Source organism: Mustela nivalis, assembly GCF_964662115.1.
Source record: "Mustela nivalis genome assembly, chromosome: 2".
Lineage (NCBI taxonomy): Eukaryota > Metazoa > Chordata > Mammalia > Carnivora > Mustelidae > Mustela > Mustela nivalis.
The window spans coordinates 103,923,936-103,939,553 of record NC_139021.1 but is presented as its reverse complement, the minus strand read 5'-3'; the positions used below and the strand labels follow the sequence as shown (position 1 = coordinate 103,939,553).

The 15,618-nt window shown below is 38.6% G+C and overlaps 1 protein-coding gene across 3 annotated transcripts in view; it reads left to right on the top strand.

Annotated features, from left to right (window-relative positions):
* Positions 1-15,618, top strand: part of RYR2 (ryanodine receptor 2) — a 733,452-nt gene that overhangs the window by 701,852 nt on the left and 15,982 nt on the right. For all 3 annotated transcript variants that reach the window (XM_082721308.1, XM_082721309.1, XM_082721307.1), the window contains 4 exons: positions 475-608; positions 4,392-4,452; positions 10,621-10,767; positions 12,493-12,627. In XM_082721308.1, the coding sequence (XP_082577434.1) occupies positions 475-608; positions 4,392-4,452; positions 10,621-10,767; positions 12,493-12,627 (477 nt within the window). The remainder of the gene's footprint in view (positions 1-474; positions 609-4,391; positions 4,453-10,620; positions 10,768-12,492; positions 12,628-15,618) is intronic.

The following is a 15,618-nucleotide window of genomic DNA, read 5'->3' as shown; positions in this document are numbered from 1 at the left end:
CCAAGCTTAGCAACCTTGAGCATGTTCTGTTTTCTGAGACACAGCTTCTTTATCTGCAGAGTAGGATCCTAATAACAGGAAAGTTATATACTGTGACAATCCTGTGAGGGAGAGCAAGTCAAAGTTCTTACCGTGATTCCTGGCACAAAGTAGGAATTTGGGTGAAGTTCCTTTCATTCCATCTTCTTCTACTTCTTCTCTTACATATTTGGCCTACTCTCTTCCTTTTGCATGCCTCCCTCTTGAGTAAGAAATCTTGTTCTGCTGAGGGTATTATCTAAAACGCTGTAAGCTTGCTGTGACCTTAAGCAGTGTGATCACAGACAAGGAGCCATAAACAAGAATTTCAAGTGAACTTGAACATAAGGCAAAAATATAATAAGTGTAAAAATAATTAGATATTTGTGTACACAGGCATACAAGGGTTTAGTTAATGCATGAGGTGGGTCAAGTGCTTTTATTCCTGTCCTCCAGGTTATGGATAAGTACGGAGAGTTCTACGGCCGGGACAGAATCAGCGAGCTCCTAGGCATGGACAAAGCCGCTCTGGACTTCAGCGATGCCCGGGAGAAGAAGAAGCCGAAGAAAGACAGCTCCCTGTCGGCTGTGTGAGTGCTTCTTATGCCCTTTCCTATAGCTAGAGACTGAAAGGAGAAGAAATTCAGACATTTCTGAAATTGCTAGTACACTGATTTCCTTTCCCTCAATGTCTGAGGCATAGAGAGGAGGAAAACAGAAGATATACCTAAGGTCTGCTTTAAACTTGGAGGGGTTTTCAGTTATGGAATGACTGGATTTTTTTCCTACTAATTTTGGAAGGTGACTTTTTGTTATTTACATAAAGCAAAAATAAATATTTTTGTTCTTAATTTGCTTTTTCTACTCCCTAAATGCCACTTAAGTCAAAGTCAAACTTTGACTTTCTTTTCTGATGCTTAGTGCCTGAAAAGAGGTTAATCTTTCTTATGTTCTGGAAAAGGGATCTGTGTAGCTCTTTCATTAGAAATGTTCAAAGTTCATATTCTTTTATTATAATGTGTTTCATTTAAATAGCAAAAACTCCTATGCTAGAAATACTATGCTGTCATGCTGTAACTTGAAAATTTAATTTTAAAATGAGGTGCTCCTAATACCATGCTTTTAATGGACTAATTTATTATATAACTAGAAGGATGTGAACCAGTTGAGTTGAATTTGCCTGAGACTGAATTTCTCTCTCTCTCTCTCTCACACACACACACGTAGTATGAGTGTACATATAAATATATTTTGCAAATTGGATCACCTGTAATTCTGGAATAAATGTTAAGCATACATGCTTATAAAAATGTAATTTCTTATTATAGCCACTTAAATGATTTTAGAAGAAATGTAAGAGTTACCTTTCCTTTAATATAAATCAGCCTTTCCCATTTGTATACTTATGGTCTCAGCCAACTAGGGATGTGATGATGACTTTGAAACTGTAGATATGTGAGGCTCTGTAGGGCAGTATTACTTTGTCTCAGATAAATATTTTAGCATTTAAAAAAGAAAACCGGGGCGCCTGGGTGGCTCTGTGGGTTAGGCCTCTGCCTTTGGCTCAGGTTGTGATCCCAGTGTTCCGGGATCAAGCCCCACATCGGGGGCTCCGCGGGGAGCCAGCCCACTTCCTCTCTCTCTCTGCCTGCCTCTCTGCCTACTTGTGATCTCCGCCTGTCAAATAACTAAAAAAAAAAAAAAAAAAAAAAGAAAACCACTTTGGCTGACCTATCTTATTCAGTCATATATTTTTTTATCTACCTGAAAAGTTGTTAGGGCTAGTGTTTTTGTTTTTTTTTTTTTTTTAAAGGTTTTATTTATTTATTTGACAGAGAGAGAAAGACCACAAGTAGCAGGGAGTGGGGGGAAGCAGGCTACCTGCTGAACAGAGAGCCCAATGTGGAGCTCGATCCCAGAACCCCAAAATCATAACCCAAGCGGAAGGCAGAGGCTTAACCCACTGAGCCACCCAGGTGCCCCAGGGCTAGTGGTTTTTAAAAATAATTTGAACTCATTTGAAAATCAGACAAGCAAACATATGACAAAAACTGTAAATTTAGATCCAAAATATCACCTCGGTGCTTTAAGAAAACACATGTGGGACTTAAAGACTGTTGCTGTATAGAAAATGAAGCACACTGATGGTGCTTAGAACTAAGACCCTTATGCTAGAATTTCAGATAAAACAAGAGTCAGAGTGGTGCTGAGCTTTCTACTAATATTTTCAGATCTCTGACAAACAGTGTAGAATCAACAAATTTCACTGGGTTATACACTTTTCCTGGCCATCTTTATGACCCTAGAACACAAGTCTGAAAAATGAAAGTTCAGACTGTTTTTATTGTTGGGTTTTTTTTTCCAGGATGAACAAATAGTTTCAAATGAGGGGAATTTTCCATTGTTTCACCTAGGAAATGTTTCCAAGTTTGACTCCTTGCAAAGGACCAAGAAATTAATGTGGCATAATACATTTTTTCCTTAGGGATTAATACTTTTAAATTGATTAATTTGTCTGTGCATGCATTTATCTGCCAATCAAAAATATAGGGCTTGTCAATCAAATAATGGCCAGATACCTCCTGGGGACAGAATGACAGCTAGCAGCCTGCATCTCTTTCATTTGTGTCTTCATGGGGACCTGTATCTCAAAATTCTCTAGCAAAACTCCTCAGCTTCTGGCTGAAAGTTTCCCCTGAACCACGTGCTGTGGTGAGGTGAATACATGTCCTAGCTGGCCTAGATCAGGTATGGCCCATCCCTGGGGGTGGGTCAGCCCACACAAACAGTAGGACTGCCCCCAATTGGTTAGAAAAGAGTGTCCTGCACTATGAAAAGGATATGCAGCTTCATGATCTTGATAACAATCTTGTCATCCTAAGGTTTGATAGGGATGAAAAATGAGAATGGTGTTTTAAATAAGTAAGAAACTGATAAATTCAGGCATCCTGATAGAAATACTTATTATTAAAAAAAATACTTATTATTTTATTTTTTTAGGTTGCTTTCATGGAAAATAATCATGCCACTGAGCATTTTACCACATTAAGAAAATATAGTCTTATATTGAAACCCATTGTAAATATTCACAGAACTTTTAAAAATATTCTTTAGCAGGGGCACCTGGGTGGCTCAGTCAGTTGAGCATCAGACTCTTGGTTTTGGCTCAGGTCATGATCTCAGGGTTGTGGGTTGGAGCATGTTGTAGGGCTCCACGCACAGCAGGGAATCTGCTGGAAATTCTATCTCCCTCTGCCCCTCCCTAAAATACATTTTAAAAATCTTTATTAAAAAATGTTATTTAGTAATAAAATTGATTCCTTAACTTTTGAGGGTGAAGCCTCCTAAGAAGTCAGCTTTGATTAGCCATGATCAATCCTACCACTTGTAATAAAAGATTGGCATTTTTCAATGAGTAAAGTAATCAAAGATTAAGACAATAAGTCTAGAGAAGCCTTTATATAATAATGCTAATATTATATTGCGTTATATCAAATACCTGGCATATTGGAAAGGTGAACAAAGTTACACTTTTTTTTTTTTTTAAAGATTTTATTTATTTACTTGAGAGAGAGACAGTGAGAGAGAGCATGAATGAGGAGAAGGTCAGAGAGAGAAGCAGACTCCCCATGGAGCTGGGAGTCCGATGCGGGACTCGATCCCGGGACTCCAGGATCATGACCTGAGCCGAAGGCAGTCGTCCAACCAACGGAGCCACCCAGGCGTCCCCAAAGTTACACTTTTTAACCCATAAATCAGTGGGAAGTTTTGAAAAAAATGAAAATTAGAAAGTGTGTTTTAATTAAAACGTGTGTATTTAATCTGCAAAGACCATGAATACTTATGCTAAGATTTATTCTCTCAACATGTGTTTACTGAGACATATTCCATTTTGATATAATGTGCTTGGTTGGCTAGGGAGCTCACAGACTAGGAAGAGAGGCATAAATGTACATACATAGATACCTATGTACCCACAATCACAAAACAATGTGGGAAATCATACTAAGTCCAAGCCTACAAGGTGCTTTGGGAACCAAGGGGAAGAGGTGAATCCCTTCTCAAGTAGAGAGGCTTTTAAAACAAAAGGAAACAAACAAGATGAAAAAGCCCTTTCATTGCTAAACTAAGTATAGTTGTAAAATGAATATGCCTCTTCATGCAAGTGTTTATCAGTGTAAGTAAAAATTATTTTGTTGGAATGTATTTACTAATGTATAATGAAAGCTAGTGAGGATACTTGATGTATACACTGGTTAATTTAGCAGTTTCCAGAGATCATTCTCACATAAATGAGTTTATCTTATATTTAATGTAGGACAAGAAAGCACTTCATGTACATACCTACAAATTCTTCTTTTTTGTCTTTCCAGATTGAACTCTATTGACGTGAAGTATCAGATGTGGAAACTCGGAGTCGTCTTCACTGACAACGTAAGCCCTCCTTCATTTCCATAAAGTACATCACACTCACATTAGAGGAGTCTGCTGGGCTCCTGCAGAGGGATCAACAGTTACTTAAGAAAGCTAATCAAATATCAATTCATTTAATACAGATCATTACTTGACAATGACCCAGGGAAATACATGGTTAATTGGCTGATCTGTCATCCCATTTCTTTCAATAGCCAAAAGATTAACATGAAAATATATTTACATAAGAAAAAGAAACTGAGATGGCAAATTCATGTGTATTTTCATTTAGGTTTTAGTTGGACAATGGCATACTTCAAAGCTTTCTAGACGTTAAAACGAAAGTTCTAAGTAAATAAAATTTAAAAACACTGATAAATTTTTTTCTCCAATTAAGTATGTTAAATTATTATATTTTTTATTCTTGATCGATCCTTTTCTCAAAGAGCCTAGGAGCCTATAAACTAAAACTTAGGGCCCAAGTATATGTCCAAATATAGGGAACAGGGACGCCTGGGTGGCTCAGTTGGTTAAGCAGCTGCCTTCGGCTCAGGTCATGATCCCAGCGTCCTGGGATCGAGTCCCACATCGGGCTCCTTGCTCCGCAGGGAGCCTGCTTCTCCCTCTGACTCTTCCTTCCACTCTGTCTGCCTGTGCTTGCTCTCACTCACTCTCTCTCTGACAAATAAATAAAATTAAAAAAAAAAAATATATAGGGAACAAAAATCCCCTAGTACTAAGCCACTAGCTGTCAGCTCAGTCACATTTTATTACCATGGCTTGCTCCACAGCCTGACATTTTTGACTTTTAGAATTTTAAGTTTAAGATTTTATTTATTTATTTGACAGAGAGATAGCACAAGTAGACATAGTGGCAGGGAGAAGGAGAGGGAGAAGCAGGCTCCCCACCGAGCAGGGAGCCTGATGCGGGGCTCGATCCCAGGACCCTGGGATCATGACCTGATCTGAAGGCAGCCACTCAACTGACTGAGCCACTCAAGCGCCCCTAGAATTTTCAGTTTAAAAATTGTTACCATCACCTGTTTTTATGCTTCCATTTGCTTTCTATGGGAAGTTGCTGGAGATGGTCCTGAAACTCTGCTGGATGGATCAACTACACTTTTGCCCTGGGGTCTCAGCTCATCCCCTCCCGCTGGCTCATAATCCTCTTACCATCCTCACACACCTATGAAGGGGAATGTACGAACATATCCAAAAGCTTAGTCCTAGACCTTCCACTGTTTTTGCTTCTGTGCCTTCTCCCTTGGACATCTCATTTAGTCTCAAAATGTCACTCTAATTGTCATTGACTTTTACAGTGAACATTAGTTCTATTCTCCTGAAGGCCCATGACACCCCCCAAATTCTCCTGCCTCTATCACCACCCAGAGATGGGCCTAGAACTCTGGGTCTCTTGGAGAACTCTCCAAAGAGTCCCAAAACAAGTCTTTTAAGTATGGAAGCATCTCCCGTGAGTTAAAAGACCAACTCACCTCCAGCACTGGTGTTTTCCATTCAAGTAGCCCTGCCATCTTGGCCTCCGGAGGTCTGTCCTTCTTCACCCGCTCATATGCCACAGTACTTGCATTGTGTGTAATACTCCCTTGCCCTGCAGTTCTCGTCCAGAGAATCGGGGCATGGGCAGATTTCTTCCTGATATATTACTATGATACATCATTCATCTTCCTGAAGATTCATGGCTTCTTTTTGGCCAGTCACCCTTCAACATGTCTTTATTCTTCACAGTGCAGTTTCTATCTGAAACACAGCTGAGGTTACTGGATGCAGTACAAGATTCCTAGTTAAATTTAAATTTCAGATAACTAAATGTAGACATCCCAAATACTGCAAGGGACATAAACTAAAAATTATTTATTCTTGGGGCATCTGGCTGGCCCAGTCAGTAGAACACATGACTCCTGATCTTGGGGTTGTTTGAGCCCCACACTAGGGAGTGGAGAGTACTTAAAAATAAAACCTTCTCTCTTAAATAAGTGACTAAAATCTTAAAGAACAGTAATAATAAAAGTTAATTCTTTACCTGACGTTCTGCTGTAACTTGGCAGCCTGTGTTTTTATTTGCTAAATCTGGCTGTCTAAGCAGAGCCCAAGTGTAGTCTACACACGTAATCCTTGGCTCAGTTTATCACATGTATTAGGCACCTCACTCATCTTGTGCACACAAATTTGTCCTTGCTCCTCACCCTTTGCATTTCTTAATAGCCTGCTAGATGTGTCCATCCAGATGTCCCGTGACGAATGTATCTTCCCTCCCCCTTCCACTAAATGCAGTCCCCTATCTGCCATTTCCTCTTTCTCTCAGTATCTTATTCTTCTACACTCAAATGACCAGCTTAGTCTCCTCTTTTTCCTTCCAACTTATACATTTAATTATGTTAATAATCGTATTTTTTGTCCTCAGTGATTCTCCCTTTTGCCCTGGCCAGTTCTGCTGCTAGTCATGGCTCTCAAAACCTCACCCACCTGTGGGGTCAGCCAGTGGTGTCCCAACATGATGGCTTTGCCACTTACACCTTCTTTTAGGAGGGAGCTTGACCTGAGTGAGCTCACTTTTCCTCATTTGTAAGTTTGGAGCTAAAACTGCCTCCTTATCAGGGATCTTGCTAGAATAAAATGGAGACTGTATGTGCAAATATATGGGGCAGTGACCAGCACCTGGTAGGTGCTCAAGACATGTTCATAAGATGCTGCTTTTCATACACTATTATTCTGTATAATGCTCCAGGGGCTCCTATAGGCCAAAAGATGTGCCCGCACCCCTCACCTGGGCTTAAAGCCTTCCAACCCTGGGGTATATTTCCAGACTCATCTTCTGAAACACTGCCAAACCAAACCGAGCACATTCTGCATAGTCTTATCTCAGTGTCTGTTTTCAAATACTATTTTCTTTTTTTTCAGCCTGATTTCTAACATAAGCCCCAAGCTGCCCAGAAACACTATGTACCACCTCAGCCCCCTGTTTGTTCTAAGGTTTAAGATATACTCTGGTCAAAATGGAGGTTTCCACCCCTTCCCAAAATAGGTAGCTCCCAACCCTACTGGCAAAAACATAACTTTTGCACAAGAGACTCTAATCCAAAAAGTAAGCATGATCACAGTATCTTTTCCTCTACTTTATTCATTCCCCTCCCCTCAAAAAGCATATACATTTTCTAGCCTCTGAAAAGTTAATCCCTTACATTGACTGTAATCAGAATCTCTACAGAGAGAACCAATTGTATCATGAGATCTGCATTTTCTGCTCAACAGAAAACCTATGTTTTAGGTCACATAAAGTGAGATGCTTGATTAAGAATATGCCATGATATGATATTCTCAATAGATGATGAGAAAACATTTGACAAAGTACAGCATCCTTTCTTGATCAAAACTCTTTACAGTATAGGGATAGAGGGTATATACCTCAATTTCATCAAAGCCTTCTATAAAAAACCTACAGTGAATATCATTCTCAAGGGGAATAACTGAGAGCTTTTCCCATAAGGTATGGAACACAGCAAGGATGTCCACTATCACCACTGCTATTCAACATAGTACTAGAAATCCTAGCCTTGGTAATCAGACAACAAAAATAAAAGGCAACCAAATCAGCAAAGAAGTAGTCAAACTCTCGCTCTTTGCAGGTGTTATGATACTTTATGTGGAAAACCCAAGACTCCACTCCAAAACCACTAGACTTCATACAGGAATTCAGTAAAGTGTTAGGATATAAAATCAAAGCACAAAAATCAGTTGCATTTCTATACCCAACAATAAGACAGAAGAAAGAGAAATTAAGGAGTCGATCCCATTTACAATTGCACCCAAAACCATAAGGTACCTAGAAATAAATCTAACCAAAAAGGGAAAGAATCTGTATTCAGAAAACTATAAAGTATTCATGAAAGAAATTAAGGAAAACACAAAGAAACAGAAAGATGTTCCATGCTCATGGACTAGAAGAACAAATATTGTGAAAATGTCTATGCTACCTACAGCAATCTATACATTTAACACAGTCCCTATCAAAATACCATCAATTTTTTCCAAAGAAATGGAACAAATAATCCTAAAATTTATATGGAGCCAGAAAAGACCCTGAATAGCCAGAGGAATGTTGAAAAGGCCAGAGTTGGTGGCACTGCAATTCCAGACTTCAAGCTCTATTACAAAGCTGTCATCATCACAAAAGTATGGTACTAGCACAAAAACAGACACATAGATCACTGGAACATAATAGAGAACCCAGAAATGGACCCTCAGCTCCCAGAAATGGACCCTTAGCTCTATGGTCAACCAATCTTTGACAAAGCAGGCATGAATGTACAATGGAAAAAACACAGTCTCTTCAACAAATGGTGTTGGGAAAATTGGACAGCCACATGCAGAAAAATAAATGGACCATTTCCTTACAGCACACATGAAAACAGACTCAAAATGGTTGAAAGACCTCAGTGTGAGGCAGGAGTCCATCAAAATCCTTGAGAACATAGGCAGCAACCTATGTTCAACCTCAGCTGCAGAACATAGGCAGCAACCTATCTTCAACCTCAGCTGCAGCAGCTTCTTCCTAGAAACACAGCCAAAGGCAAGGGAAGTGAGGGCAAAAATGGACTATTGGGACTTCATCAAGATCAAAAGCTTTTACACAGCAAAGGAAACAGTCAACAAAACCAAAAGAAAACTGACAGAATGGGAGAGGATGTTTGCAAATGACCCATCAGATAAAGGGCTAGTATCCAAAATCAATAAAGAGCATATCAAACTCAACACCCAAAGAACATATCATCCAACTAAGAAAAGGGCAGAATAGATGAACATTTCTCCAAAGATGGCATCCAAATTGTCAACAGACACATGAAAAAGTGCTCAACATCACTTGGCATCAAGGAAAAACAAATCAAAACCACAGTGAGATACCACCTCACAACAGTCAGAACGGCTAAAATTAACAAGTCAAGTGCAGTCACTCTAGAAAACAGTATGGAGGTTCCTCAAAAAGTTGAAAATAGAGCTATTCTACAACCCAGCAATCGCTCTACTGGGGTATTTACCCTAAAGATACAAATGTAATGATTCGAAGGGGCACGTGCACCCGAGTGTTTACAGCAGGAATGTCCACAATAGCCAAACTATGGAAAGAACCTAGATGTCCATCAACGGATGAATGGATAAAGAATATGTGGTATATATATACAATGGAATACTATGCAGCCATCAAAAGAAACAAAATCTTGCCATTTGCAATGATGTGGATGAAACTAGAGGGTATTATGCTAAGCTGAAATAAGTCCATCAGAGAAAGACAATTATCATGATATGAGGAATTTGAGAGAGAGGGTGGGGTATCCTAGGGGGTAGGGAGGGAAAAAAATGAAACGAGATGGGATCAGGAGGGAGACAAAGCGTAAGAGACTCTTAATCTCACAAAACAAATTGAGGGTTGCTGGGTGGGTGAGGGGGTAGGGATCGGGTGGCTTAGTGATGGACACTGGGGAGAGTATGTGATATGGTAGGTGCTGTGAAGTGTGTAAGCCTGATAATTCACAGACCTGTACCCCTGGGGCAAATAACATTATATGTTAATAGAAAAAAGACATCATATATAATCTAACTAGGAGGTTTCAACAAACACTGATTTAGTTAAGTAAATGAAAAATAGAGAAGGGAAGTTGGTTGGTTCTTTGGTTAACTTTAGAGCCGGGGGTCCCAGCAGGGGCAGTTTTGTCCTCCAAAGTGACATTTGGCAATGTCTGGGGACATCTTTAGTGGCCATAGCTATGGAGGAGCTGCTACTGGCATCTGATGGGTAGAGACCAGGGTTGTTACTAACCATCCTACAATGCCCTGGACAGTCCCCACAATAAAGAATTACCCAGTGTAAACTATCAGTAGTGCATAGGTGGAGATCCCTTGCTATCAAATATTAAGTCAATAAAACTTTCTCTGTGGGAAAATTCTCAAGAACATGATCTCTGCTATAAAAGAGAGAAGGGACATTGAATCTCTCAGAACAAACTAAAGGATAATAAAATACACAAACTGATATAACTAATTAGAATGATATAAATGTATGGACTAAGAAGGGAGTAAATGAAGTGATTATAGTAGAATGAAATCAGAGTAGCTTTTGATAATAGTCACTCATTCTATCTTCTAATATGCTTCCCTCCTGTTTTGTCTTCTCAGTCCTTCCTCTACTTGGCCTGGTATATGACTATGTCCGTTCTTGGACACTATAATAACTTCTTTTTTGCTGCTCATCTTCTCGACATTGCTATGGGATTTAAGACGCTAAGAACCATTTTGTCATCGGTAACTCACAATGGCAAGCAGGTAAAAGTTGATCTTTTTTCCCTCCTGCAAAAAACAAAAAAACCCAACAAATATACTAACCTAAATAAACCCAACCTTCAATGGCAATGTACAGATTTTTGTGAATGGAGGATCTGTACTTTTCTTTTATAAACCATGAGAGTTATTAAGAGTCCCCCTAAACCCACATTCAAGTCTGGGCTTGACTGAGTCGCTGAGTAACCTGACTTACTTAACATTTTTAAAACTACTCATTTTGTAAAATGAATACAATAAAAGTACCTGCCTTTTAGAGTTTGGGGGAAAATTAAATAAAAACATAAATGTGTTTTTATGGGGTGTTAGCACAGGCCCTGACACATACAAAACACGCCAGGAAATAGTTCATCTTTCCCCAATACAGTATTTACTCCGTTTGATACCAGAGGGAACCAAAATATGTCCTAGCATCCAGAGCCACCAGTTCTAATAGTAATAAAACACGAGATGCCACGTTCTTATTTTAACGTACTGTTTCAAAAGTGGCTATCTAGGTATTCTTTTCTCCACTTTTAAATTGGGTAGAAAAAATAATAATGTTTCATACTTGACAGGGTTATACCTAGAGTACTTACCTAACAATGGTTTAGTTCCAGATAATCAATTTATGTTTTAATGGAGTCCAACTGTAATGTCATTTTACTGTAGAAGCATGTATTAACTGATTCATTCTCTATCAAGTATCCACTGGGAGGTAACACATTCTATGTCAGTTATTTGACTTAACAGAGTCCTCTCCCCAAATTTTATAATCCAGCATATTTTTAAATCTGTGCCCCTGCAGAAAACTTGAACCATGTCCACTGTTAATTTCACATGATTCACAGTTAAATTTTCATGTTCTTTAGTTTCCCAAATTTCAACACATTGTTCTTACATGTCACTTTAGTTTCTGAATGTATGACTTGAGCAAAAAAGTATATTATGCTTATTCACTTAGAGTATTGAGTTCCTCATATATTTAAAAAACTGAAGATGCTGAATCTATTGTATATTTTCACACAAAAGTTCTGGAACTAGTTTCAATTAACTTCTAAAATTCTGCTGTGATTATTCCTTTTTCCTTTTGAGCTATCAGTTTTTCATTTGCAGCAATCTAGAAAGCTTCGTAGTCCTTACAGGTGAAACATGCAGAAATTTACAGTGGCATTGTACTTAATTTGTAGAAGTGAATTAGCCCTCTATTCACATAACATGTTCTCTCCAGATAATTTTAAAGTGATTTTTGAATGACTTAAGATGTGCTGCCACAGGATACAACATAGGGATTCGCTGTAGTCAGAGGAAGTAGACAGAAAAAGAATGCATTTTGTTGTGTTTAGAATTTCTGAGATAAAACCAGAAACATATTTTCACCAACCTGGTGAAAGTCATGTTTTCAACATATACATACTCTGATCAACTTGGACATGAAAGTAAATCAGAGTTTATTCCTATTCCAGCTGTAGTATGCATTTACTAGCGAATTAAGTAGGCAATTTTGCATGAAATAGTCTGAAAACTTGATAAAATAAAGAGAATATGAAAATAAATCCTCCTTGGTGGGGGGATAAGAAAGGTATGGAGTAAGGTATGGATGCCATTACTTTCCAGTCCATAGATCCAACTATGTGCTCATAGAATGCTTTCCTCTCACACTGATGTCAAATATGCCAGGCATATATGTCTTATTTTCTAATGCATGTTCATTGTCACCTTGCATTCCAGCTTGTATTAACTGTTGGCTTATTAGCTGTTGTTGTATACCTATATACTGTTGTGGCATTCAATTTTTTCCGAAAATTCTACAATAAAAGTGAAGACGGTGATACCCCCGATATGAAATGCGATGATATGCTAACGGTAAGTTCATACACTTGATCTGATATGAATGAAAACATTCTCCTCCTTCTTCAGTCTGAGTGGTCAGTGTAGTTATTCTTCAGCCATGTGGAAGAGAAAACAGCATGTACAGTAAAAAGTTGTGTGGCAAACAAACAACTGTTTTCAATTTTTTATGGAACATGAAGGACCATCTCTACCATTTTTGCACATCAGCTGCAGCAACCTGATAATGAGGAGATTTCCTACATAAAGAACTTAGAACTGGGAGGCTCACTATCAGCACTTTAGCTTACTGGTTCACAGAGTCCAGGACAGCAGGTAATATTTTTTCCTTGAAGACTATTTTGAAGCCTTAGTGACTTGTTCACTTTAATGGTATTAACTGACATCACTGAAGTCCAAAAATACATCTCTTAATAGACCTGTTGGTTTTTGCTTTTATATTCAGTATCCTGGCTTAAATTATCTTTTTAGTCTTGATTTTAAAATCAGTGGATAAAGTTTTCATATTGGTCTGTCACTGTTCCGTAACCCACCCCTCTGAAAATGGCAAATCAGAAACTATCCAACATGAGATCTTACATTGGAAATACGTACCTCTAGCTGAAAGGAGGCGAATCTTCAATGACATCAAATCAAAATAGATACATAAATGGGGTTAGTGAGGTAAGAGACTAACAAACTGGTGGTAAAATTACTCTAGAAAAAATAAACATCCCAAAAGAATAGTGAGAGAGAACTAATACTACAAAAGCTATGATAAATCCATGGGGCAGGATAGAGCCTAAAAATATATTCAGATACATTTGGGAGATTAAAAATATGGTAAAAGTGGCTTTTGAAATCATGACCAAAGAATTCAATAAATGGTGTTGGTACTATGGATGTGCTTTTGAGGAAATTTTGATACAAATTGGTATCAGCCTAGTTCTTTAAATAAAAAAAAAAATTCTGAACGGAACAAATATTTTAATGCAAAAAAAGTTAGAATTTGACTTTTGAAATAAAAACAACAATTTTTTTTTTTTAAGATTTTATTTATTTATTTGACAGAGAGAAATCACAAGTAGATGGAGAGGCAGGCAGAGAGAGAGAGGGAAGCAGGCTCCCTGCTGAGCAGAGAGCCCGATGCGGGACTCGATCCCAGGACCCCGAGATCATGACCTGAGCCGAAGGCAGCGGCCTAACCCACTGAGCCACCCAGGCGCCCCAAAAACAACAATTTTTAAGTGGAAAATGGTATTTCTGAGTATGACATAAAACCTGAGATGCATGGAAGCCTAAAAACTTACTTTAAAAAGGATCAACTATAAGCAAAATATTAAAGACAAATGAGACACTGAGAAAAATATACTCAACACTATAACAAAGGGCCACTGTTCTTAATTTACTGAGTCCTTATTACATCACTAGGAAATAAGCCAATAGAAAAATGAACAGACTATGTCTAGACAACTCATGGTAAAATTCATTCAGCTTATAAATTGGGAAAATGCTTACCCTCTATTGTAATTAAAGAAATGTGAATCAGAACAACTGGCTGCCCCTTTTTACCTATCAGGTTTGCAAAATATTAAAGTCTGTTAATACCCACAGTTGTGATCTTGATGGGAAAACTGGCACTTTCATTAACACTTGTTGGGAATTTAAATCAATACAATGATTTTAGAGAAATTTTTCAATGTCATTCACACATTTTTAATTGTACTTACCCTTTTCCTTGTCAGTTCTACTACTAGTAGTGATGTAAATGTTTATTTACGAATATGCTCCTTTATGTCCAAGGATACTTGCTGCTATCACAATTATCAATAGAGTCCTGATTAAGTCATTTATGGCAAATCCATACAACAGGAAAGTAGGTAGCTATTTAAAAATAAGATGGAAAAAAATAAAAACATGTTGATATACAAAGGCATACAAATTGCTTTTAAGTGGAGGGGGAGCAGATCTTCAGTAGTATCATAAAATCCTAATTGTGTGTACACCCTACACACACACACACACACACACACACACACGCTAGAATGTACATATTAGATATGCTACAATATGGACACAGGAAGGATACATAGGAAACTGTTAACAAGGGTTCCTACAGGGAGCAGGACTAGATCAGGGAGCAAATAAACTTAAATAGTAAGAGACTGGTCACTGGTAGCATAACACTCACCAGAGTCACTAACGTTCAACACTTTACAATCAGTAAGGAAGTACTTTAGAGATCCTTTGCCTCCTCTTCTGGAAGCTGCTTTTAATATCCACTTTAATTCTCTACCTGATGACCCTGAAGACTAGGGATAGAAGCTGGCTAGAGGCAGGGAGGGGACCTGAAGTCTGGAGGAGGCAACAAGGCACAGGAGAAACTGAGTAAGTACTAACAGCACGCCACTGTGTCTCCATGGACTCCAGGGAGATTCATTTCTCTGCCAGGAGAACCCTCTCACACCCTGTCCCCAGTGGTTAGATCTCAAAGTCCATGCTCCTTAGGTCAGAAGGTTTACTAAGGTCATTCATTCTCAGAGGGTATGGTCCTTATGCATTGCTGAAGAATGCTGGAAAGGTGGGATGACTTCAGGAAGTAGTATTGAGGCCCCTGGAATATCCTGGTCTCTCCTCATGTCATGAGTCAGATTTGACCTGTTCAGTTATCCTAACGGTATCCTTGGATGACTACATTTTGAATATCACTCTCAGTATGTGTTTCTACTGCTTTTGTGAATTTTGCCAATGTACTTATTATGAGAAGAATCCAGATGTGCTTTGAACAAGAGGTGGGTTAGGAAGACAACTAAGAACTGAGAATGAATGAATGACCTTTACCAATTGCATGGGACAAGTATAGAGACGGTAGAGAAATAAGGCTTCTTGATGTTTTCAACTCAGGGCTCAGGACTGAGCCTGGATTTTGCTCGGTTGAAGGGGTTTCTGCCTGTACAAGTGAGACTACCTACAACCAGCTCTGTTGTACGTGTTTATATCTCTAAAGCTTTCTGTCTTGCCTTTGGC